This window comes from Mesoplodon mirus (genome assembly GCF_964341445.2).
Source record: "Mesoplodon mirus genome assembly, chromosome: 19".
NCBI classification, from domain to species: domain Eukaryota; kingdom Metazoa; phylum Chordata; class Mammalia; order Artiodactyla; family Ziphiidae; genus Mesoplodon; species Mesoplodon mirus.
Window position 1 is genome coordinate 31,248,902 of NC_138995.1, and position 25,737 is coordinate 31,274,638.

The following is a 25,737-nucleotide window of genomic DNA, read 5'->3' on the forward strand; positions in this document are numbered from 1 at the left end:
TCCAAAGGTTAACAATTATGTCTGAGTATTCAACATTATGGGTTTTTTGTTTACTTTGTGCTTCTCCTCCTCTCTTCTTCCCCATGATTTTCTATAACATCCTGTCTTATTTTTTACTAAGAAAAAGGAAGAATGATTTAAAAATTCATTAAGATGTTAAGATGTGGAGATACACACACACACACACACACACGCACACACACACACACTGGAATACTATTCAGCCATAAAAAGAATGGAATTTTGCCATTTGCAGCAATGCAGATGGCCTTGAAGGGTATTATGTTAAGTGAAATAAGTCAGACAAAGATAAATACTGTATGATACCACTTATATGTGAAATCTAAAAAATAGAATGAATTAGTGAATTTAACAAAAATGCAGACTCAGAACTATAGAGAACTAGTGGTTACCAGTGGGGAAAGGGAAAGGGGGAGGGGCAATATAGGGGGAGGGGATTAAGAGGTACAAACTACTGTGTATGAAGTATGCTACAAGGATATATTGTACAACATGGGGAATATAGCCAATATTTTATAATAACTATGTGGAGTATAACCTTTAAAAATTGTGAATCACTATATTGCACACCTGTAACATACATATTGTATATCAACTATACTCCAGTTTTTTAAAAAGATGTTATTTTCGCCTGTTAGTAAAGGCAAAGATGATTTCAAATGCAATACACAGTATTGGTAAGAATTTGGGGTAAATGAGCATGCACAAAATGTATGTTGCTAATAGTAGTATAATGTTACTAATTGTTACTAATTAGTAACATTGTTACTAATGTCATTGGCACTGGCAACACAAATCAAAAGCCTTAACAAAAGAAGTATTTTCACTTCTAGGGGTTAAGGAAATCATTAGGGATGGATGCAAAAAATGCATATATAAACTCAAATGTCCATTTTTCGGTTCCTGGTTAAATAAATTACACCTGTATGAGCAATATATGTATTAAAAATCACATTGCAGGATACTTACTGACATAGAGGCCAGTATATTAAAGGCAAAACTGCCAATATTCTGTCCCATATAGTATTAATATGAAAATGTATGTTTCCTAAAGCTACCATAACAAATTACCACAAACTGGATGGCTTAAAACAGCTGAAATTTATTCTACCACAGTTCAGGCCAGAAGTCCAAAATCAAGGTGTTGGCAAGGTTGGTTCCTTCTGGAGGCTCTGGAGGAGAATCTGTTCACGCTTCTCTCCTAGCTTCTGGTGGTTGCTGGTAATCCTTGGTGCTCCTTGGCTTGTAGCTGCACAGCACCAATCTCTGCTTATCGCTTCGTGGCCCTATTCCTTGTGTTTCTTATGTCCTCTCCTCTTCTTATAAGGACAACAGTCATTGGATTTAGGGCCCACCCTAATCTAGTATGACTGCATCTTAACTAATTTTATCTGCCAAGATCCTATTTCCAATTAAGGCCACATTCTGGGCTTCTGGGTTGACATGAAGTTTTGTAGGACACTATTCAACCCACTACATGTATATAACATACATATAAAAAGATTGGATAGCTACATGAACAGTATTTCAGGGTGTGTTTATGGATGATTTAAATATTTTTTGTTTTTCTGCATTTTAAAATAAATAGCTTACTGTACTGAAGTTGCATTTATGTAGAGATTAAATTCTTAATTTATTGAATGAGGTGAACATTACTTGTAGTCAAAAATTACTCTCCCCCCAAACCACTTTTTTCCCTCCTACAGCTCAAAATATATAGAATACATCATTTTATACAGTGTATCTTCTCTCAAAAACATCCAACATAGCCAATTCTTCCTCCAGCAGTGGAACGTATTACTGATCCTCTGAGTGAGCACCAGATGAAGCTGTTGACTTGTGTTTACTATATTTTACAAAAAAGAAAGTTTTTCTAAAGCATGGCAGTATAGTTGAATGTGTTCAAGTTAAATGAAGGGTGATGAGACTCCACTGTTCTACTTTTGTAGTTCGAGGAAAAACAAATTTCTTTCATATTTATTAAAAAAACATTGCAAACAACAGTGATGAATTAGGAAAGTCTCTAAGACCAAGGGAAAAAATAATTACTGATCTTCAAAATGGACTTCTTTAAGAGGTTAGGTATATCTCTGGGTCTTTCTGGATTTTTAAAGGTCCAGGGGGAGAAAACTTCAGGAAATAATAATATTGTGGATATAATTATAGCCAACTTCTGTCTCTTAAAAATTCTTCCTCTTTCCTTTTAAAGATTTATGACTATGGTTTCTTTCATAATTGGAATAAGATAAATTATATATAAAAATAAAAAAACATTGTCATGTACAGAGGCTGACATCATGGGTAGTCAAAGAATATGTTTAATAAAAAATAATTAAACTTCCATTTGCTCTATAGAACATCATAGAAAGTAATTTAATAAATTACAAATGACTTTTTAAGACGTTTGCTCAACTACAGAAAGCAAATTCAGACTACACAAAACACAACTGGTAAATATTGCAATGTCCAAAAGAAAAATTGGACTAAGACTTGAATCATGAAACCTGAAACAAGGGCTATAAATACAAGGCAATAACAGCTATAATTCTTTTAGTAACTACCAACACATACTTGGATATCCTTTCAACTGCAACTTTAGTATTATGTAATTCTACTGATTTCTTTTCTTATAACCCTTAACTTTACACAACCATGTTTGCATGTTTTTTTAAGCTGATAGCTGGACAACTTTTCCCCAATCAGTACTAGATAGAAGTGTCTTGAAACCCAAGAGAATGTTTAAAGTTAATACTAGCCTTAATGCTTTGAAAACTGCAACTGCCTTATTACATAGAAAGAGAATCACTAAGATGTTAACCAAATTCAATTGATCATAATTAGGAAAATACTTTATCTCATAAATTTGATATAAATTAGATTTTAGTGACAAGATCTAGGGCTTTTCCCCCCTTTATTTTAAATTGGAGACAGAAAGGAATGAAGATCATGTGGGTATAACTAGGGGGAGAGAAGGGAAATGTGGATGGTGCTGAAATACTTTACCGGCAAACTAAGTTAACTGTGTTTGAAAAACTTTGGCTATCTCATAGGTGTATTCTAGTTAAACAAAGGTGCAATACTGCAAAGGGAAGATACTAAATATGTAATATATCATTTTCATGATGAAGAATTACTACCCACTTCTCCTGGAAGGGCATTATAGTGACTATTGCTAAGACACTGCATAAAGGACTATCAATTCAAAGTACTATTTCGGGAAAATACAAAAATCAATACAATCCCAATGGAACTTATATAATTTTGTAAATACATATAACACTGTCTCTCTAATAAGGGGTTAGTTATTTTACATACAGAAACATAATTTACTGGTAAAGGTCTTGGAAAATCCAATATAATTGCTTAATTCATGACAAAGCAATAGAGTTCTATCAAAACATACTAAAAGTTATTTTTTCTCTGGGAGAGAAGTGGGGTACTTTTCCCCTCACAAACTTTATCACTGACTTATTTAAGAACCAGAAAAACGCCAACACTTATCTCTCCTTAGGATGTAAATGATATTTTCTTTCCAATTCAGTTCTAATTGTTTTAAATGTATATGAAGGTGAACCTGGACCTCTACCTTGTCAGAATAATAGCAGCTTTAGCAGGAGAAATTGTATCACAAATCAAACATCAGACAAATTTTACATGGTAAAGGGTTCTAAGAAATTGATCAGAAGCCTTTGGCTTCATTTTTTGTGGTTCATAGGAGTAACGTATATTTTTTTGAGATTATTCAAAGTGCATTTTCAAAATGGGCAACTCAGTATATTTAATATAAACTGATAACCCAACACTGATTCTGGGCAACATTTAGTCTGCTTATACATAGAAACTCAAAATGAATTGAGACTATCTGCATATTACTTTACCCTATTATCTGTTAATTCCGGAATATTTCCATGACGTAAAACACAAATAGAAACTACACAAATAAAGCAAACAAACAATTTCTTTTACATGAAGTATGCTGTGTTGAAAGTTCTTTTCAGTGGCATTTCATGAGTTTGCCTTTTCTGAACCCTGGAAACAGACATTACTCATCTGAGACAATTATTTCTAATAGGAGGCCAAACTTTGAAGAGCTGAAACTAAATATGTCTAGAGGGTGCCAAAGTTACATGACACAGGATTATTTCATGACTTAATTTTACTGATTTTAAGAGTTAAGCTCAGCAAAAAGCAAGTCATATTTCTTGCCAGATTAACATGATATATAGGATGTGTTTAAAAAACCCCTGAAAACAAGTATAGAATTAGAAACGAATGTAAACTTCCTAAACTAACTCAGCTGAGGTAACAGGTAGCCAGTTAAATTGGCTGATTGGGAAACTTATTTCTTCTTTAAAACACACTTGTACCTGAATTGGAAATATCAGCAGTGCATCACAACACTAGAGCATTTTCATGTAATTAAAGCAATGGATGGTGATGTAGATTCTACAGCTTTCATGACATTCATTAGCTGCCCAAATTATTGCTGAGTTTTGATCTGTAAATTATAGGTGTCAAGGAGGCTGTAAAACTATATTCAAATTAAATCAGTAATATGCATAAAGTATTCTGTGTTCACTGCAAATATATTAAATATACAACTCTTATTGAGCATAATTTTCATAAAATTAACCCCCAACAAAATTATAATGCCTTTTGTTGTAATTTTACACCTTTATGTATTTGATAGTACATACGAGTTCAGAAACTTATGAATCTTAAGAAATATTACATGCAAAACGTCTCTGAAAGCAGTTTGCACTTCTAAACAAATAACTGAAATGTTCAGTCAGTAAGTTATTGATGCACTCAACACTGGGGTATTTACAATTAATAATTAAAGAAAAAAAATCCAAAATCAGTTCATAATTTAAGTGCAGTCTGGGAATCAGTCTTCATTACTAGAATCTGAATCCTCAGATGACGATGGTGTACTATCAGATCCAGATGAAGCATCGGCTTTCTCTGAACCCTCATCTGTGCTGTTTTCATTGAGAGGACTCGGTTCAGTTCCCCCTTTGTCTTCCTGATCTCTAACTCTGGAATCTTCTTCCTTTACTTCTACAGACTTAGACGAGCTTAAGTCACTGTTTTTATTTTTCTGTACATCAAAAGTATTGGACTGGGACAAAGTTGGAATATGAAGATTAAGGCCTGGAGTGAGAAGCATCCCTGGATAAAGTATATTAGATAGTAATAGTGGGTTAAGAGCTAACGGGTTGGCAGCTGCAGCTGCACTTAATGCAGCAGTAGAGGATGCTGAAGGAGAACTTGACACAGAGCTTTCACCACCATTCTCTGAATTTTGGCTCTCTGTCCTTTCTTTTTTTCCTTCTAGCTCCGCAGAGTCATTTCCCTTTTTTTCTTCTGTTCCAGATTCTGTAGGCTTTGTCAGGAGTCCTCCCATGCCCAACAGATTTGGCAATCCAGTCATTCCTGACAGCAGCATGGGGAACATGGCAGCCATGTTTTTAGCTTCTCCTCCAGAAGAAAGGCCAGCAGGCATTCCCATCAGCCCTGCGGTTACTTGCAGTGACTGCAAGTTTTGTAGGTTTTGTTGTAAGGCCTGAAGAGTTGTGAGCTCCACACCTGGAAGTAATCCATTGGCTAATAAAGGATTGCCTGAAATACTGGTGGCAGTTGCAGCTGCTGCTGCCGCAGTGGCCTTTGCAATTCCACTTTTAGGCCGTCTCCCTCGCCTGCTTACTTCCTCTCTCACAACGGGACCAGTGAGAATACGTTCATACATACTTTCTGGAAGAAATCCCTAAAAAAAGAAAATTCATCAATAATAACCATTTTCAAATAAAATCAACAGCTATTAGTTTGTGATACAAATAAGCTATTAAAAATAGGTAATCATTCATAAACTTATTCTGTATGGATATAACATAACCAATTATGAGAGAGATAACCTAATTTCATCTTAGTATAAGTAGTGGCTTGAAACAGCTCTTCTTCTCATTTTATCTTAAGAGGGCAGAAAGAGGTCTCTGGCCCTCTTTTATAATGTGAGGCATAAGTTAGTAGCATAGTTCTGGAAAACAGAAGGTCCGAAGACATTTTTTCATGAGGGTTATTACTGCCACGCCCTTACATTTTTCACATCACCAATTGCTCTAGAAGACTAAAGAAGTGTGCCTCTTTTAATCTGGAAGAACAATAAGGAAAGGACAGAAGAAGTAAGTAAAGGTTAAAATGAGATGCTTCATATGACTCTTTCCTGACTATCACTTTGGGAGTAAAGGAGACAGAGCCAAGCCGAAAAAGAGAATCAACAGGGGGGAAAAAATCACTTGGCTCAGAACAGCAGTAGCACCTGCAGACCGGGAAGCACCAAGTCCAGGGCAATGGAGGGCAACCTATGCTACTTTCTTGAAATTCTCCCATGATTTTCTCAGGCTCAAAACTCCTAGAAGTAAAAAACAAACAAATGAACCAAAATTCCTAAAAGTTTTAGGAGTTTAGAACCACTAGGCCAGCACTGTGCAAGAGAAATAATGTAAGCCACATATGTAATTTAAAATTTTCTAGTAGCCACAATAAAAAAAAGGTAAAACAGAAATACGTGACACAAATTTTAGCAATATAGTCTATTTAACATAACAAAACATTGTCATTTCAATATGTAATCTATGAATATTATTGAGATATTTTATATTCATTTTTCCAAACTAAGGCTTCAAAATCCATTAACAGTGCTTCACACTTACCACACCTCCTACTTCAGACTAGCCAAATTTCAAGTGCTCAAGAGCCACATGTGCCTGGTGGCTACCATTTGTGACACTGTAGCTCTAGACAGTGGTTTAAAAGACTCTCATGGGACTATTTTTAAATTGTTTTGAATTGATCAACTTATTTGTTCTCTTTACAAAAGCATTAGGGTTCACTACAGAAAACACGACAACAAAAAAATACAAAGAAAAATATCATCCATAGTTTCACTGTTCAGAGATAACCATTGCTAACATTTCAGGATGTGTGCTTCCATCTTCCCCTTGTGCATATAAACAGATTTTACAATTCTCTTCACCTCTTTTCTAAAATTAAAAAAAAAAAAAAGAATCATACTGCACATAGGTTTACTGCCTGTCTTTTTCATTTAGACACCTGTAGACATAATAGCTATTATTTATCCAGCACTTACCACATGGTTAGGCTTTGATACTCCAAGAGCTTAACTACTACCCCATTTAACAATACTGTGAACTTTTTCTCCCTTGTCATTAGATGTTCTTTTAAGATATAATTTTTAAAATAGTTGCAGTTTTTCAATACATTGATGGACCATTGGTATATTCCCAATTTTTATTACTATATTATGATGAATAACCTTACATATATATATCTTTCTCCATCTTTGTTTTCTTAATATGCCTTTTAATCAATCAATCAATCAATCAATTAGGCCACACTGTGCAGCACGTGGATTAATTAGGCCAGGCTGTGCAGCACGTGGGATCTTAATTTCCCAACCAGGGATCGAACCCATGCCCCATGCAGTGGAAGCGCAGAGTTCTAACCACTGGACCGCCAGAGAATCCTGCCCCTGCCGCCCAATATCTTTGACTATTCATTGTGGCATTACTCAAATAGTATCTTAGAGATTAAAATAAACACAAATCAGCATATATTGATTCTGCATTCTAACTCAAAAGCATCTGAGAAATTTGTAACATATTCTGCAAAACAAAAATTGTGAACTAAAAAATATCTTCACATATTCTTGGAATATTTTGTTAATTTTTTAAAAATAAATTTATTTATTTTTGGCTGTGTTGGGTCTTCGTTGCTGCGTGTGGGCTTCTCACTGTTGTGGCTTCCCTTGTTGCAGAACATCGGCTCTAGGCACGTGGGCTTCAGTAGTTGTGGCGCACAGGCTTAGCTGCTCCTCGGCATGTGGGATCTTCCTGGGCCAGGGATCGAACCTGTGTCCCTTGCATCGGCAGGCAGATTCCTAACCACTGCACCACCAGGGAAGCCCTATTTTGTTAATTCTTAACTTAAAATTTAATCTAAGTTATCATTAAATGGCATCTAATTTTAAAAATGATTTCTGAATTAGCATTTATGAAATACTCACAGACTGCTTAACAACATCTCCCCATTCAGGAGCTACTCCATATTCTGTATTTTCTTTCAGGAACCGACATAAATCTTTCAGAGGGGGAGCAAAGGCACCTCCAACCTATAAATGAAAAACAGATTGTTAGACACTTAAAAGCACTATTAAATATGAAGACATTTCTTGCTTTTATTCTGTGCTGTACAGAGTTTATTTTTTTAAAACACATGTATTAATTGAACCACTTTTGACAATCTTTATTACATTAAAAAGGACTACCACAGTCCACAAGAACTATTAATATACTACATAAACATGTGCTAATGTAAATTTTAAATGTTTTTTTCCTTTTAAATTAATTAATTAATTAATTTTGGCTGCACTGGGTCTTCATTGCTGCGGGCAGGCTTTCTCTAGTTGCAGTGAGCAGGGGCTACTCTTCGTTGCGGTGCGCAGGCTTCTTACTGTGGTGGCTTCTCTTGTTGCGCAGCACGGGCTCTAGGTGTGTGGGCTTCAGTAGTTGTGGCACGCAGGCTCAGTCGTTGTGGCTCGTGGGCTCTAGAGCGCAGGCTCAATAGTTGTGGTACATGGGCTTAGTTGCTCCGTAGCACGTGGGATCTTCCTGGACCAGAGATTGAACCTGTGTCCCCTGCATTGGCAGGAGGGTTCTTAACCACTGTGCCACCAGGGAAGCCCCTTAAATGTTTTTGAGTTACTGTGCCACCAGGGAAGTCCCTTAAATGTTTTTGAGTTACTGGAACAGTAAAATAAATAACTACCATTTACTGTGAAATTACTATGTTGGGTAGGCAGTGTAGCCTAGTTAAGAGTATACGCTTTGGAGTCAGACGTACCACCTACATGAACTAGGGTAAATCAGTAAATCTCTTTGAACCTCAGTTTTCTGATCTGCAAAATGGAGATAACAACACCACCTCCCTCATAGGGTTTTATGAAGATGAGATAATTCAAGTGCCTCAGCAAAGGTTCTGGCACATAATAAATATAAGCTATTATTATTATTATCATATTACCAACTATTGTGCTAAGGACTTTAGAGTACATAATTTATTTTAGTACTCACTACATCCATTTGAGAATGTATTATTTCTATTTTTCAAATGAAGGAACTAAGCCTCAGAGAAGTTATACAAGTTGCCTAAAGCTAGCTAGTAAGTATTAGGATCAGCTTTCAAACCCAGGTCTCAAAAACCCATGCACTTAGGGCCTCCCTGGTGGCGCAGTGGTTGAGAGTCCGCCTGCCGATGCAGGGGATACGGGTTCGTGCCCCGGTCTGGGAGGATCCCATATGCCGCGGAGCGGCTGGGCCCGTGAGCCATGGCCGCTGGGCCTGCGCGTCCGGAGCCTGTGCTCCGCAACGGGAGAGGCCACAACAGTGAGAGGCCCGCATACCGCAAAAAGAAAAAAAAAAAAAAAAAAAAAAAAAAAAACCCATGCACTTATCTATTATGTAAACTGATACCCTAAAAAGTATAAAAATATACATATCCCTTTAAATGTTTAAATGATTTGAACCTACCAATTTAATGTTCCTTTGGAGTCTAAAGATACTTCTTGAATAATTCCTTTTTCCACACCTTTTTGAATGCATACTGTATCTTGTTAGGATATAGACAGGGTTTAATATGGCCAGTTATAATACCTATAGGTATTCTTATCTAGTATTTCCTATAGTCTTTACTTAGCCTCTTAAGTTTCTGTTGCCATCTCCTTTTTATTATGACCTTCATTAAGCTCCAGTTTAAACTGGAGGCCCGCTGTATGGTTTATGGGGATTCAGCAAGTGGATCTTTTCCTTAGTAACTGATCAATCCTCAAGTCTGTACTCTAGAAACTCAGAACAATAAAGAAATCTACAAACTAAAGGAAATGAACAGGACTTTTATCAGGTTACAACAATGAAAAATAAAAATTAGGGTGTTTAATGTTAAACCTAGCAAGTAAAAATTTAAAAAATGGTTCCATTTCCTTAAAACTGGCTAACAGAAATTTATTCATATCTAGAAATGCTAATTTCATTATAAGATGAAGTGCAAAGATTTGTAACACAATCTATGCAAGCATAAAATTAAGTAAAATGCAACTAAAATGTCTTCTTGTTCTTCCCCTAATATATCTATGACATCACTTTAAAGCACTAACAAAAGCTGAATAAGCTATCTCTACAAAACTGGGGAAAAATCAGTATTAATTTTAATGAGTTAGTGCATATGATAATATTAAGACAATTGTTATTTTAAAAGTAGTTTTCTTCCAATTTCAGTATTTCTTCTGAGAGGGTCAAATGATTTCATGTATTTTTATACTAGCAGTGAGGTCATTTAACAGAGAGCAAGACAGAACTAGGCAATTAATGTGAGCTATGTAGGGTAATTTAATTTGTGAGTGAAGGAGCTCAATGAGAAATTTGCTGTTCTTACTCTGAGGCCATTTCTTCTTTCTTACTTATTTTGTTGCTTGCTCATCAGAATAGAAAACAATAAAAATGTCAAAGCCATGAACTTACAAAAGGGTGCCACAAGTGTTCTATCATTTACTTTAGGAGGTAAAAGAGACATATACCAATCCAAACGTAAAACAGACACAATTCGGGGAAACAAATGTTGAGCCACATTTGGTTCAGAAATAGACTTTGGAAAAACCTGACTGTTACCATTCATCAATCAATAAAGCAAGAAGGTAAACACAGGGATACTGTTAGTGTATAAGGTACCTTTGTTTAAGACATTTTATTTCCATCTATCAGAAAATTATGTAATATGCCAATTTTGATAGCACAAGACACTTAACAGCCAAATGATGGAAAATCACGTGATAAATATATAAATCTAAAATGGTCATGATGAGAACAGTGTCTCCTTCCAACAGTTTCTCGAATTCTGCACTACGGACATCTTGGACTGGTGATGTAGGGGTTGTCCCCTGTGCTGCAGGAGGTGTAGCAGCATGCTGGGCCTCTACCCACTAGAGGCCACTAGCATCCTCTTGCTCAGGGCCACTGCTTAGGCACAGATAGTGTAAACTAACTTGCTTATTTCATTCAACAGCTTAGACAAAGATGTGGGATTTGAAATTAGACTGCATAAAATTGTAGTCCATGTCTTTTCCTGCAAATCTTCTAGATTTAACCCAACCAGGTTTGTTAGAAAATACTGCATAACGAAGTAAGTGTTCTAGAGATCTCTTAAGCAGCGAATCAACATGAAAAATTAACAACAAATATATAAATACCTTTCTGGCATTTCTTCTGTTAATCAGCTGAACACGTTCTTCTCCAGTGAGACTATTCACATCTAGTTTATTGGGGTTTCTGCAACGATGCCTTTTTTGCTTGGGTCTCCCCTCATGGAGCTGCATTCTCTAAAATATATGGACAAAGGAATGGCTTGAAAATCTAACTGTGCAACTAGTACAAATAAGCTGATCCAAGAAATTTAGTCATATAAAATTGAAGATATGTTATAGATAAGATATATGAATACAGTTGACCCTTGAACAGCATGGGTCTGAACTGTGCAGGCCCACTCATATGTGCATTTTCTTCAATAAATACATACTACAGGACTACTGCATCCATGGTTGACTGCACCCAGGGATGCAGAACTGAGGACACGGAGGCTAACTGTAAAGTCATACTCAAATTTTTGGCTGTGGGGGTGGCATGCATCAGTACCTCTGACCCCCATACTGTCCAAGGGTCAACTGTTTATATTACATATTGAAGATTTATATTATGTCTTACATATATTCTATCACATATCTTCAATATATCATATTAAAGAATTTACCCCATAGCTATACGTTAAAAATATTTAAGGTTTAAATATTTTTATATTTATTAATAAAAATGCTGAATAAGACAATGTTACATGAACCTTTTCCTCAAATTATATATTTAAACAATTATTCAAGACAATTATTAATAATGATCAGTATTATCTTTCTGTATGAAAGTAGGCTCCTGAAATGAGGAGGACATTGCTAGTTCTTTCCTTAAATGCCCTCAAAGATCACTGTATTTCTAGAGTGTTACCTGAAGGAGTTATCAATAATGCTGGAAGAGCTTCCTCTTTACATTTTCTCCTGATGAATTTCACTTGAAACATCAGATTTTCTCAGTGCTCTGATACCATTTATGTGTACTAGTGGCTTTCATTTATCTTCATCTCACTAATAAACTTTCTTATCTCTTTTCACATAATCCTCACAATACTCAAAGATATTATTCTTTTTTAAAAAAAATGTATTCATTTATTTTGGCTGCTCTGGGTCTTAGTTGCGGCGTGCAGGCTCTAGAGTGCGCGGGCAGACTGTACAGCATGCGGGCTCAGTAGTTGTGGTGCGCAGGCTCTCTAGTTGCGGTATGTGGGATCTTAGTTCCCCGACCAGGGATCAAACACGGGCCCCCCTGCACTGGGAGCACAGAGTCTTCACCACTCGACCACCAGGGAAGTCCCCCAAAGATATCATTCTTTTTTTTTTTTTTTTTTTTTTTGCGGTTCACGGGCCTCTCACTGTTGTGGCCTCTCCCGTTGCGGAGCACAGGCTCCGGAAGCGCAGGGTCAGCGGCCATGGTTCACGGGCCCAGCCGCTCCGCGGCATGTGGGATCTTCCTGGACTGGGGCACGAACCCACGTCCCCTGCATCGGCATGCGGACTCTCAACCACTGCGCCACCAGGGAAGCCCCAAAGATATTATTCTTATTTTACAAATGGGAATCAAGGCTCAGAGAAGATACCTTCTCCTCAAGGTCATGCAGCTAGCAGGTGGCAATAAAAACTCTTTCCATCAAACCATGCTGCTCACCTCTGTTAACAACTAACTGTTAACAAAGTAGGGCTTCATGTCTGTAGTCATTTCTAAACAATTAGAAATTCCAACAGACTAAAACTCCAACTCTTCAGCATGGCACACCAGTCACATCACAGCCTGGACTGAATTCACCTTTTCTATCCAATTACTATTACCCCACTCATTCCCTCACATACTCTGGAATATCAGACTAGTCACTGTTTTATGACTATATCCTTTTTAGACTCTCTTCATAATTGTTCTATAATGCCTAGAGTATCCTCCTCTTATCCTGCCTAGAATAAGTAGGCATTTGACCAGTATTAACCTGGTCAAATGTCTACTTATTCTTTTATCATCCACCAGTCATAGGTCAGCTCTATTTTCTATCTTTTCCCAGATACTTTGCCTGGGCAGAGTAATTATTCTTTTATCAGTTTCCATGGCAGTTTATACATACCACTGGTATAGTACATATACCACGTTATGATCATTTTGTTGTACAGATACCACAACAAAAGTGTGAGATCCAAGACACCATTAATGTGAAGTGTCCTTGGGAAATCATACCAGTCATTATCTTGTATTCTGTACTCCAACAAATGCTACTTATAACAATGTTTTAAAATCTTAATAATAAAGTTATATAAAAAATTAGGACAAAAGGTTTATTTGCAGGGAAAGTGATGTACTGCTATAAGTTAAAAAAAAAAGTAATAAAGATTCCTTTGCAGTGGTAAGAGAAAGGTATGACAATCTTCAGAGACTAGAGTATAACTGCCACGAGGGCAAGAACTTTATATTGTTCAGTTTTATCCTAAATCCCTTTAAATAGTAACTAGCACAAAATAGCTGCTCGATAAAAATTTACTGACTGAATAAATGAATGTTATTTTCTAACATGTTAATAAGTATAGGGTTATGGGCTTCCCTGGTGGCACAGTGGTTAAGAATCTGCCTGCCAATGCAAGGGACACAGGTTCAAGCCCTGGCCCGGGAAGATCCCACATGCCACGGAGCAACTAAGCCCACGCACCACAACTACTGAGCCTGAGCTCTAGAGCCCGCAAGCCACAACTACTGAGCCCACGTGCCACAACTACTGAAGCCTACGTGCCTAGAGCCTGTGCTCCGCAGCAAGAGAAGCCACGACAATGAGAAGCCCGCGCACTGCAACAAAGAGTAGCCCCTGCTCACCCCAACTAAAGAAAGCCCGCACAAAGCAACGAAGACCCAACGCAGCCAATAAATAAATAAATAAAATTAAAAAAAAATAAGTATAGGGTTAAACTAACAATTCTCATTATTTTTAGAATTGTAGTACTCATTTTATGATTGCTCACCTTACTGACAACCCTTCCTCTCATAATTACAAGAGCTTTATTTGGCTTTTTTTTTTTTTTTTTTGTGGTACGTGGGCCTCTCACTGTTGTGGCCTCTCTCGTTGCGGAGCACAGGCTCCAGACGCCCAGGCCCAGCGGCCATGGCCCACGGGCCCAGCCGCTCTGCGGCATGTGGGATTCTACCGGACCGGGGCACGAACCCGTGTTCTCTGCATCGACAGGCGGACTCTCAACCACTGCACCACTAGGGAAGCCCTGGCTTTTTTTTTTAAATCAAAAGAATTAAGAGAAAGTTTATTTGAGAATTTGTGGCATCTTTTGAAAAAATTAGGGATAGGAAAGGCATTCAAAAGCCAAGACTGAGGCTCCCTATTTTAGACTACCAGGTTATCTCTTGGGGGCAATAATAGCAATGTAAAATATTAAACTAAATATATATTACAGATACAAGTATATAAAAATGTATATTACAGTCACATTCTAGGGACTGGAGCTTTTGTGGTTCTTTTGCATGAAAAAATAATGAATTTTTTTCTGTTAATAACAATCACTTTACCTTTATATAGTACTTTTTAGTCTCCAAAAGACTTTCATTTTTAATTTTTAAAATCACTGACTCAGTAAATATTTACAAGGAGCTAGATACCATCCTCTGTATCAGGAATTACGTACTAAGTCCTGGGGATACAAGGTGAATAGGACAGCCCTTAAGTTCATGGGGTAGGGGACAACTTCAATAGGTTATCCAATTAATCTTCATAATGGAAGCAGATAGAACAAGCCCACTAACTTCATTATACAGAGGATATGCCATTACTCTTTTACCTTCTAAAATATATAGAAACATCAAGGGAGACTGATACAAAATTTGGTACATCAGCATCTGACAGTAAAGCATTACAAACTTAAATAATAGATTTCTATGAGTAAGAAAGCCATACGCCCATAAGATAGTGAGTAGAAAGTATTTCAGAGGATAAGAAAAATGCAAATGAATGTATCTGTTCTCATCTTTGACTAATATGAACCATGCATCTGAAGAGAACCAGAAGGTGTATTCTTATGAGATCGTTTTTGTTTTGTTTTGTTTTCGGTACGCGGGCCTCTCACTGCTGTGGCCTCTCCCGTTGCGGAGCACAGGCTCCGGACGCGCAGGCTCAGCGGCCATGGCTCACGGTCCCAGCCGCTCCGCGGCATGTGGGATCCTCCTGGACCAGGGAACAAACCCGCGTCCCCTGCATCGGCAGGCGGACTCCCAACCACTGAGCCACCAGGGAAGCCCTCTTATGAGATCTTAAGTGTAGTAGTTTGGACAGTGGATTTAAGACTTATTAGCTGTGTGGCCTTGCACTATTTATTGGGTTGGCCAAAAGGTTCGTTTGGTGTTTTCCATAAGATGGCTCTAGTAGCACTTAGTTGTCTTTAACTTCATTCGAAACAATTTCGTTAGATTGTATTGTGACAGCTGTCATATCAGCATGCATTAAAAAAAAAACTTACAAAAATTGGTGAATTTTTGCGTAGCCATTTTAATACTGAAGGTGGAAGGAAAAAAAGCAACATTTTCGGCATATTAAGCTTTATTATTTCAAGAAAGGTAAAAACACAACCAAAACACGAAAACAGATTTGTGCAGTATATGGAGAAAGGGCTGCGAGTGATCGAACGTGTCAAAAGTGGTTTGCAAAGTTTCGTGCTAGAGATTTCTCGCTGGATGGCGCTCCACGGTCGGGTAGACCAGTTGAAACTGATAGTGATCAAATTGAGACATTAACTGAGAACAATCAACATTATACCACGCGGGAGATAGCCGACATACTCAAAATATCCAAATCAAGCGTTGAAAATCATTTGCACCAGCTTGGTTATGTGTATCGCTTTGATGTTTGGGTTCCATGTAAGTTAAGCGGAAAAAAACCCTTCTTGATCGTATTTCCGCATGTGATTCTCTACTTAAACGTAATGAAAACGTTCCGTTTTTAAAACAAATTGTGCCAGGAGATGAAAAATGGATACTGTACAGCAATGTGGAACAGAAGAGATCGTGGGGCAAGCGAAATGAACCACCACCAACCACACCAAAGGCTGGTCTTCAACCAAAGGAGGTGATGCTGTGTATATGATGGGATTGGAAGGGAGTCCTCTATTATGAGCTCCTTCCGGAAAACCAAACGATTAATTCCAACAAGTACTGCTCCCAGTTAGACCAACTGAAAGCAGCACTCAATGAAAAGTGTTCGGAATTAGTCAACAGAAAACACATAATCTTCCAACAGGATAACGCAAGACCGCATGTTTCTTTGATGACCAGGCAAAAACTGTTGCAGCTTGGCAGGGAAGTTGTGATTCATCCACCATATTCACCAGACATTGCATCTTCAGATTTCCATTTATTTCGGTCTTTACAAAATTCTCTTAATGGAAAAAATTTCAATTCCTTGGAAGACTATAAAAGGCACCTGGAAGAGTTCTTTGCTCAACAAGATAAAAAGTTTTGGGAAGATGGAATTATGAAGTTGCCTGAAAAATGGCAGAAGGTAGTGGAACAAAATGGTGAATATGTTGTTAAATAAAGTTCTTGGTGAAAATGAAAAATGTGTCTTTTATTTTTACTTAAAAACCAAAGGCACTTTTTGGCCAACCCAATATTTAAAATTTCAATATTTCCATTTCTTTATAAAGTTATAATGATGCCATTCTGATAAAGTTAGGAGGTGTTAAATTAGGTAATCCATGCTAAGTATAAAGCCAGGCACACAGCTAAGTCTCAATAAATGTTTACTATGATCATTTTTATTATTTTAAAACAAACTATTTGTGGGAAAAGATTGCAAGTTTTGTAACTTTACAACCTTCATTGAGTCTATGATAGTACTCTGTATATGAGAGGTGATTTTTATTACTTAAACACTTATTGAATACAGAATGGAAAAATGGAAAATGATATTGTATTGTATCATGGGAAAGATAGTCATTATTTTTTTCTGCTAATTTTCCTAAATCTTGGGCAGAACACAAAAGTGGGTGAGAATTTATGCTTCATCATTATAGGTGTGACCAATCATAGAAGTAAAATATACGAAGTTTTATAAGGCATCACCTACAGGAATGAAAGCTCCTAAATCTTCCACATAACCTGGGTGCTCCTTAAGCCATTTTTCCAAATCCTTTCTCTTCGGTGCATCATCGCCTGCAAGTCTTGTCCCATCTTTAAGATTAATAACTGGAACGGGACTTTCTGTATCAGGAATTCCTTGAGGTTGAGTATAGGATAGTGCTGGATTTATCCCTGTAGAAATCTGTGAGGTGGTTAAGCCTAAAGTAACCTGTAGAAAAACATCAAATGACAATTTTATTTCCATGCTTTAGCATTCTGATTTTGGTCCAATGAAGCAATTCTTTTTGAAGAGGAAAAAAAAAGTTGTTTAAAGTTCTGCTAAATCTTTCAAATTTAAAATTTTTATGAATCTTGGCCAGTGCTGGATTCTACTGAGATACAATCTAAAGCTATATAGTATACTCCTAATTTTCTAGTTATCTTTATTATTCTACAAAACATTCACAAACAGCAATATGTATATTTACTAGAATTGAATTTTGGACTCAAGGATCAGTAGTTTTTTTGTTTGTTTGTTTGTTTGTTTTTTGCAGTACGCGGGCCTCTCACTGTTGTGGCCTCTCCCATTGCGGAGCACAGGCTCCGGACACGCAGGCTCAGCGGTCATGGCTCACGGGCCTAGCCGCTCCACAGCATGTGGGATCCTCCCGGACCGGGGCACGAACCCGTGTCCCCTGCATCGGCAGGTGGACTCTCAACCACTGCGCCACCAGGGAAGCCCAAGGATCAGTAGTTTTTAAGCATTACTTGACTTACATGATTAGGTGGTTTATTTCTGTTGAAAAAGAGGATGTCAACACCTTCTACATTCTTCCTCCTTCCCCGCCTTTTTTTGACTACAGGCTGGTTGTCTAATAAAACTCCATTGGCACCAAGGGTTGATTGAATGGGAGTACCTAACAAATTAAAAATGCAGAAGAGTGATAAAAATCTAGTTCTTAAATTACAAGTAATTACTTTTCTAAATACATAGACATTTTGCAGGGGTTGGGGAGGGATGGAGTGGGAGTTTGAGATTAGCAGATACAAACTATTATATAGAGAATGGATAAACAACAAGGTCCTACTGTATAGCACAGGGAACTATATTCAATATCCTGTGATAAACCATAATGGAAAAGAATATGAAAAAGAATGTATATATATGTATAACTGAATCACTTTGTTGTACAGCAGAAATTAATATAACATTGTAAATTAACTATACTCCAATAAAATAGAATAAAATAATGCTTGTAATGATACTCATGATCAAAGAAAAAGTTTATTTAAAAAAATACACAGAAATTTAGTTCTTATTTTACAAGCAGTCAGACTAAATCAAGCAATTCTTGGACTAAAATTACCACCTCATTTCTCATTTAAAAACCAGGAGAATTGTAATCTAGGTCTCTTTCAACTTTTGACTTGTCTCCTCAAATTTTTCCCCTGGATAGTCACACATCTTTTCTTTTGTCCCCTTTTCGAGGAAGAACCATGCCTTTCTCATGTACAAGACAAACCTTTCCACCTTTTTGAACCCATTAATTCCTACTTTTTCTAAAAGTTTGTTTTATCATTTATCTTTGTTTTTTTGTGCCAAAATATCTTACTCTACAGTAGATTCTTATCAACTTAAAAACATGGCCCAACTCAAACAAAAAAATAAACTTCTTTCCACTTTTTCATAACTTTCAAAACTGTTGAAAAGTTGGTTGCTATTATGCTCACCTTTCTCACGACAAACTCACTCCTCAAAACAGTCCACTCCTGCCCCAGCCTATTTAAGGTATTTTCTTTAAGATCACCACTGTTTCTTGCCAAATTAAACTGACCCTTCTCACTCTTCATTTCAGTAGGCACTCACTAAAAAATGTTTGTAAGAGGTATGAATGAAACAGTTCCATGCATTCATTTTTTCCTAATAAATACACGTTTATCAAACAGCTATGTACAAAGCACTATGATGATTCAAAGGTAAGACACAGTTCCTGTCCTTAAAGAGTAGGTAATCTAGAACACTCTTATAGAAGAAAATATTAAGAATGAGATGTTTGCTTAAAATGGTTCACAGTTTGTAGCAAAAAATGCATTTTCAATCATTCAAGGAGAATTTTTGACCAAGTCCTGTGTAACCCTGAAAGACATTTCCCGACATTTCCCTTTGGTTGGCTGTGTAACCTTATGGAAGTCACTCTCCTCACATCTCAGTTACAAAAAATACCTTAATTCATAATTAGTAAGGAGTAACTAATTACAGTGAATAAAAATTATTTTTGCATATGAAAGCACTGAGGAATGTGACATAACATTATTTAAAAAGAACAGCTTTCATTATTTCATTAAAATCAGATTAACAAAATATTATGAATATTTGAAAATACTTTCACTATAGTACATTTTAACTGTAATAATAGAATAACTTTCCTAAAATACTACTTTTAAAAGTACTATTCTGTTTTATAAGAACTTCTCATGGCTTCCTATTCTAGTATGAATGAAATGCCTTACATCAAGCCTCATTCCTGCCTGACCACCAACCCAATCCCCTCCCCAGCTCACTTTTTGTTACCCATTATCTAGATTTACCTTTGCTAAGCAGTTTTTGACCTTATACAAATATCTCTCCAGTAAGAATTTAAACAGTAGCTAGGTCAGTCTTATCCTAAAACAATACAATTTTCCCAACATCAAGTCTCTGGTTCACGCTATTCCCTGACGCTCTCTCAATGTCATTTTCCAGAAAGACCATTATCTAATCTTCCTCTTATAAATTCTGTTCAATTCTGCCTCTTCCACAGGGCTCTGCCTAAGTCTCTAGACAGCAGTGACTTCTCTCTTTTCCAATATTTATTAACTATAATGCTGTGTAGCAAGATATATTATCTTGTTTTTAACGTATTGTCTAATATTTTAACATGTAGGTCTAGTCTACCAAGCAACTGAAAGGCAGAGACCGTCTTAAATTTCTTTTACTTTCCCTTCACTGCTATCCCAGTGTTATATAAAAAGGAAAGTACTTAATACAATTATCTATGGAAAAACATTAGTGTACACTCCAAAGTATGTATTTATAAACAAATCCTATTTGATCATTTATAAACATATCCAATTTGGCAAATTATATACTCCCTTGACTTCTTTCGTTTTTTAAAACAACAACAAACCCAGCTACCCTGACTTCTTTTTGAGAGTGATTTTAATAAACATTACTGATTTATTTTAACCTAGAATCCAAAATGGAAAATTTAACCTAGTCTACTCTATAAAGCCTGTGTTGTCTTTATCTTAGATGTAATTACAACAATATTAAAAATACCTTCTTTCTATTGAATGCCTACTAGGTGCCATACTCTGAACTAGGTTTTACAAATGTTTTCTTAAATTACCAAAAACAAAACAAAACACAGAGGTATTAAGCCCATTTTATAAATGTGATCAGAAACATTATGTCTCAGGCCCAATGTCACAACAGTGGTAAATGACAGAATTCAAATCCAGGTTGTTTGGCTCTACCATCTTTTGTGTACTATTCCAGGTGGTTTCTGGAATAGGCCCTTTAGTTTTGTCCTCTTATAATTTATGCTATTTTACTGTCCTTCATTAATTAATTTACATTATATGACGTATCTTCACTCAAAGCTTTTAGATAAAATTCAGGGGTGCCCATACAAACATAAAAAGGGCTTAATATGAAGAACTATAATAGCAGTTGTTGAGCATCTAATTCTAAAACCTAATTTTAACATCTGTTTAGCATCTAATTATGTGCCAATTTCCATACTAGTCACTTTACATATATTATTTAACCCACCTAACAATGCTACCTCTCCGTTGACCCCAACTCCTCACTTCATGAACAAGAAAAGGTTAAAAAATGTTAGCAGGTTTCCTAAGAGTCATGTAGGAAGACAGAGCTAGATTTCACAGTTACAGGGACTTCTCTGGTGGTCCAGTGGTTAAGACTCCGATCTCCCAATGCAGGGGGCAAGGGATCAATCCCCGGCTGGGGAACTAAGATCCTGCATGCCACATGGCATGGCCAAAAACCAAAATAGATTTCACATTTGCAATGATCAAGATGGATGAGATACAATTCTTAGATAATTCTAACTAGTTTTAATGTTTGAGGCTTTTTAATATTTGGTATAGGTGCAAATTAGTGTTATAATTACTACTATAATTACTACTATTAAAACAGTATTATTTACCAAAGAATTACTTATAGGCAAAGACTGTACAATCTTCAGCTGCAATAGCAGTAAAATGTTCAGACGTATCGATCCCACTTTATAGAGTTACGGACTTATCAAGGTACAAGCAGTGGTATTATTAAACCCACTTAGGTTGGGCAAAAAAGCCCAGATCTTATCTTCCCCATCTCTTCCCATTTTCTCACGAAAAAAAAAAAAAAGAGCTCCTTGCCATTGTAAATCACAATTTTGGGGATTTATACTTCATTAAGAGAACTGTGGCTCATTCATACATGTCTGAAAGTCCAGTAACTGGAGACTTACACTGAATGGTTAATGAAACCATAAGAGACAAAAGTAAGTCTGATGACTCTAATTTATAATTTAATTATAATTTATAATTAGAAAGTGGTAAGAGCAGCAACTGGAAACAGCGATCAATTTAACACCTATAATAAAGGAAACAAACTTCAGGAATTCCACACATTGTACATAGGCAAAGGAGTTTTGAAATGTTTACAAGTTATTGTATGGCGAACGAATTTAGTAGAATACTGAAATAGAGTCCTTAGCCTTATGTATATGGAGGTATAAAGGAAATTCCAGTCACTTACCTGCTTTTAATTGAAAAGTTACATTTTTTACGATTAGTATGCTGTGGTCCATACATTTTAAGACTCAGCTGCTCTTAACTAAAATTATCAATTCTTGACAGCATACTTTAAGACGGACACAGAAAAAATTAAAGTACAACTAGATCAAGATAAACAAAATAAAAAAACTGCTTATGGATGGATTCCTCAGTGCCTAGAGAGCACAGAACACAGGGCACCAATTCAGTATTCAATAAATACTTGTTGAGTCAAATAGTCAAAAGGTTAGTACAAAATATCGTCCCAAGGGGAGATATGATCATTGTTTTCCAAATGTTAAGATTATCATGCATAGGACTAGGTTAATTCTGTGAGGCCTTTGAAGACAAAACTTCAGTCACTGAGAAGAACCAATTGCAGGCAAAGTTTGCTTCCATCCAAATAAGAAGAAATTTTGTGATAATTAGGGCTTTCTAATAATAAGAGGGCTGTTTAAAGTAGTAACAATCTGGTTCTTGTAAGTGTTCTATGAGTAAGTAAAAAAGGATTTGCAAATGATGGACTATTTCATGCTGAAGCAATGATTACTAGCATATTCACCTGATACTGGCATGGATTTTGGAAAACTGGCGAGGCTGGTCTCTGACGCACCTTGAAGGTCCCGAAGTCGAGTGAGGTACTGCTGCTGCCCTAGAGCACCATCTTCACTGTCCAACGGCCTTCTCTGAGCAAGCCCTTGCTTCTGAAATGTCAACTTCAAACCACCTTCCTGTTAAACAAACACCATTAATAAGAAAGAAATGATTAAAAAAAAGAAACTTGTAGTATATTGAGAGAAATCTTTTACTTAGAAAAAGTGAGGTTAAAAACCCTGAAAAGTTAATCATGTTCTCCTATTCATACATCAATTGGAGAAACACATTTAATCAATTTTTATAATGAATATTAAAATTTCTACCTTAAATGAAAAACATCCAGGTATTACATATACTTTTCTGAGTAAAACAAAGCTTTTCATGTGACTAGCACATTGTAACCTTTTCAGCTTCTGACCTATGTCTCTGTGTACACTATTCACATGACATATTAGAAGATATTACCCATGTTTTAGACACTGAGTAATCAATTTAGCTTCAAAAATCATAATGAACAATGAAATGTTACTGGTAACAGGGCATGCTAAATGTTTAAAACAGGAAGTGCACTGACATACCATGTGAATACTATATAAAAGAACCAAACAATAAGAAACTGTCAGACTGTTTAAGAAAGCATCTTGATCTGCAGAAGGACTATTTTCAGAAGTATAGGTAGAAAAACATATTTAATGATGATTCCTCTAGTAGAATATTCAAGTTTAATAACCTGGATATCTAAAAGAAAACAATCCAAATGCCAGAAAACAAGTATGTGAAGGAAGTAAGAGTAAGAGCAGGCAGCCATTTGCAGGAAAAGCATGCTGCACACCGCAATCGCAATCAGGTCCTAGGGCAATAAAAATAAACATACGTCTTTGATTTTCACTGTAAACTCCTTTTCTCGTACATGCTTCTTCACCTTTGACATCTGTGTTGACTGATCATGTTCTTCTTTAACGCCAGCACCTGCAGGAGTGGGCACGCTGGGCTCGTTATATTCTGTAGCTGCGCCAGAGCTGTCCAGCAGCTTTGTGGTATAGAAAGAAGCCACTGCATTGGCATCATAACTTCTTCTAGCTGAAGGCCACTTCCCTTTCAGGACTGTTTGACAAATACTGTCCAACCGGTTGATCATCACACGGTCCTGGAAAAGCATGAACATCAAAGGATAATTTTAATAACTGAGTCAGAACTTTGGGGATCACAGCCTTGATGGATTTTACCCTGGTACAACATATGTGTATTTGGTATGCATACATATTCTCACATACATTTACAATTCTATACAAATTCCCATTGGTGACATTAAAAAATATTATACCATAAAGATATTTTTCTGTTCTTTTGTTTTTATAAGAGTAACACAGGTTCCTTGTAAAAAGTTCAAACAACTCAGAAGTATACAGAAGAGTAAAGAGTTCTCTCCTCTCCCATTTATTTCCCAACCTCACTCCTAAAGGTAAGTACTCTTCTACTAGCCTAGTCACATACTGGAAGAAGAACTGTCTTAATCCAATCTGAACCCCCACCACTATATGTACATGTACTTAAATGAACCTTTTTTCTAGGTCACATATGGCTTGGTAAATTTCTTCAAGAAGACCCACTTAAAAGCACTTAATTCATAAAGAAGCACCTGAATACTAACTTGTATGTGAACATAGCATTCATTATCTTTTCTTCTAAATATTCTAAGGTTATATTGAGAAACACATACATTTAAGTAGACCTAATTTACTTGATAGTAATATTTGATACTTTTAATGCTAACACCAAAATGTCATCCCACATATAAGTGACCTTTTTTTACTACATAATATCTATCATTAAAGAAATATAGAAAAATACTCAAAAAAACCTATTCCAGCAAGAAATTACTCATTTACCTTTGGCCAGTACGAAGCTGCCAGCATGTATCCACCTTGTAGGATGTAAGCAGACTCTGGGGTCCCGTTGTTCATCTGGAAACTATCCTGGGTCTCATCCTGGGTAGTGCTCAGTGATGCGACGCTTTCTTCATCATAGGCTTTCACGTGAGGGGTACCTTCTGCTAAGAATAATTATAACCAATTATAACTGTTTTAAAAAGACTGTATAACTCAATTTTACATATACTTTTCAAATCCTATGTAATTATTCAGATATAGTTGAAAATGAAAAGTTAGAAGTAAAAAAAATTCACCTAGAATACAATAAAGTACTCATTATTTTAAAAATTGAAACAAAAGCATAATAAGTGGCATAAAGGAGTTTGAGGAAAAAAGCGTTAACAAACATCCCTTTCTGCATGAAAATTTGACCCATGGTTAACACTCTAGGTCTGTTTCCCTGGAAATACATAAACTCTTGATTGGTAAACTGTATCTGCACTGGGAGGATACAAATATTGCTGGGGAGGCTATCATTCTCTGAAGAGGGGACTCATAATTGGGCATGTCCCTTGTGGTAACCCTGAAAGTCATGCTTATGGAGTTGTTACAGGAGATTCTCACTCTTGTGGGTATCACAGTGGCTCCTGTGTCCACTTGATGTTGACTCATTTCCTAAGCTGTTGGACTGCTGTAAGGACACCCGCAGAAGAGGACCACCTAACACTACTGGCAGGCTGAAGTTCCTATGCTAGATCTTTCTAAGTAGGGCCAAGTAGGGCCTATGATACTCTTGTAAGTTGGACTGGTGGCTGTTATAAAATATTACCTTTATTTGTTCACTGATCAACTTGTTCCAGGCAAGATGTAATACTAAATTTAAGGCAATCACAAAGTAATAAAATTACTGTGCCAAGTCACTAATCCGGCTTAACTAACCCATTTTGCAATGTGAATATTGAATACGGAGTAAGAACCAGGAATTTAGCTGCGTTTTCAGTAGTCCTCTAAGAAAATCTGTACCCATAAAATTTAAATATGCTTAAGTGATCCAAATCAATTCTTTTCATCTTCATGTGAAATGCTGTCTTAAAAGAGCAAAA

The 25,737-nt window shown here is 36.4% G+C and overlaps 1 protein-coding gene across 16 annotated transcripts in view; it reads right to left on the bottom strand.

Moving 5' to 3' along the window:
- Window positions 1–2,311: 2,311 nt before the first annotated feature.
- The window catches only part of CHD9 (chromodomain helicase DNA binding protein 9), a 247,063-nt gene continuing 223,637 nt past the window's right edge, over window positions 2,312–25,737 (bottom strand). For 12 of the 16 annotated variants that reach the window (XM_082607931.1, XM_082607928.1, XM_082607932.1 and 9 more), the window contains 8 exons: window positions 24,653–24,816; window positions 23,638–23,910; window positions 22,729–22,897; window positions 18,120–18,259; window positions 17,350–17,571; window positions 11,342–11,470; window positions 8,108–8,212; window positions 2,312–5,788 (listed from right to left, as the gene is read on the bottom strand). In XM_082607931.1, coding sequence (XP_082464057.1) covers window positions 4,910–5,788; window positions 8,108–8,212; window positions 11,342–11,470; window positions 17,350–17,571; window positions 18,120–18,259; window positions 22,729–22,897; window positions 23,638–23,910; window positions 24,653–24,816 — 2,081 coding nt within the window. In that variant the 3' untranslated portion in view covers window positions 2,312–4,909. The remainder of the gene's footprint in view (window positions 5,789–8,107; window positions 8,213–11,341; window positions 11,471–17,349; window positions 17,572–18,119; window positions 18,260–22,728; window positions 22,898–23,637; window positions 23,911–24,652; window positions 24,817–25,737) is intronic. The other 4 variants (XM_082607923.1, XM_082607921.1, XM_082607922.1 and 1 more) reach the window with 4 other exon arrangements.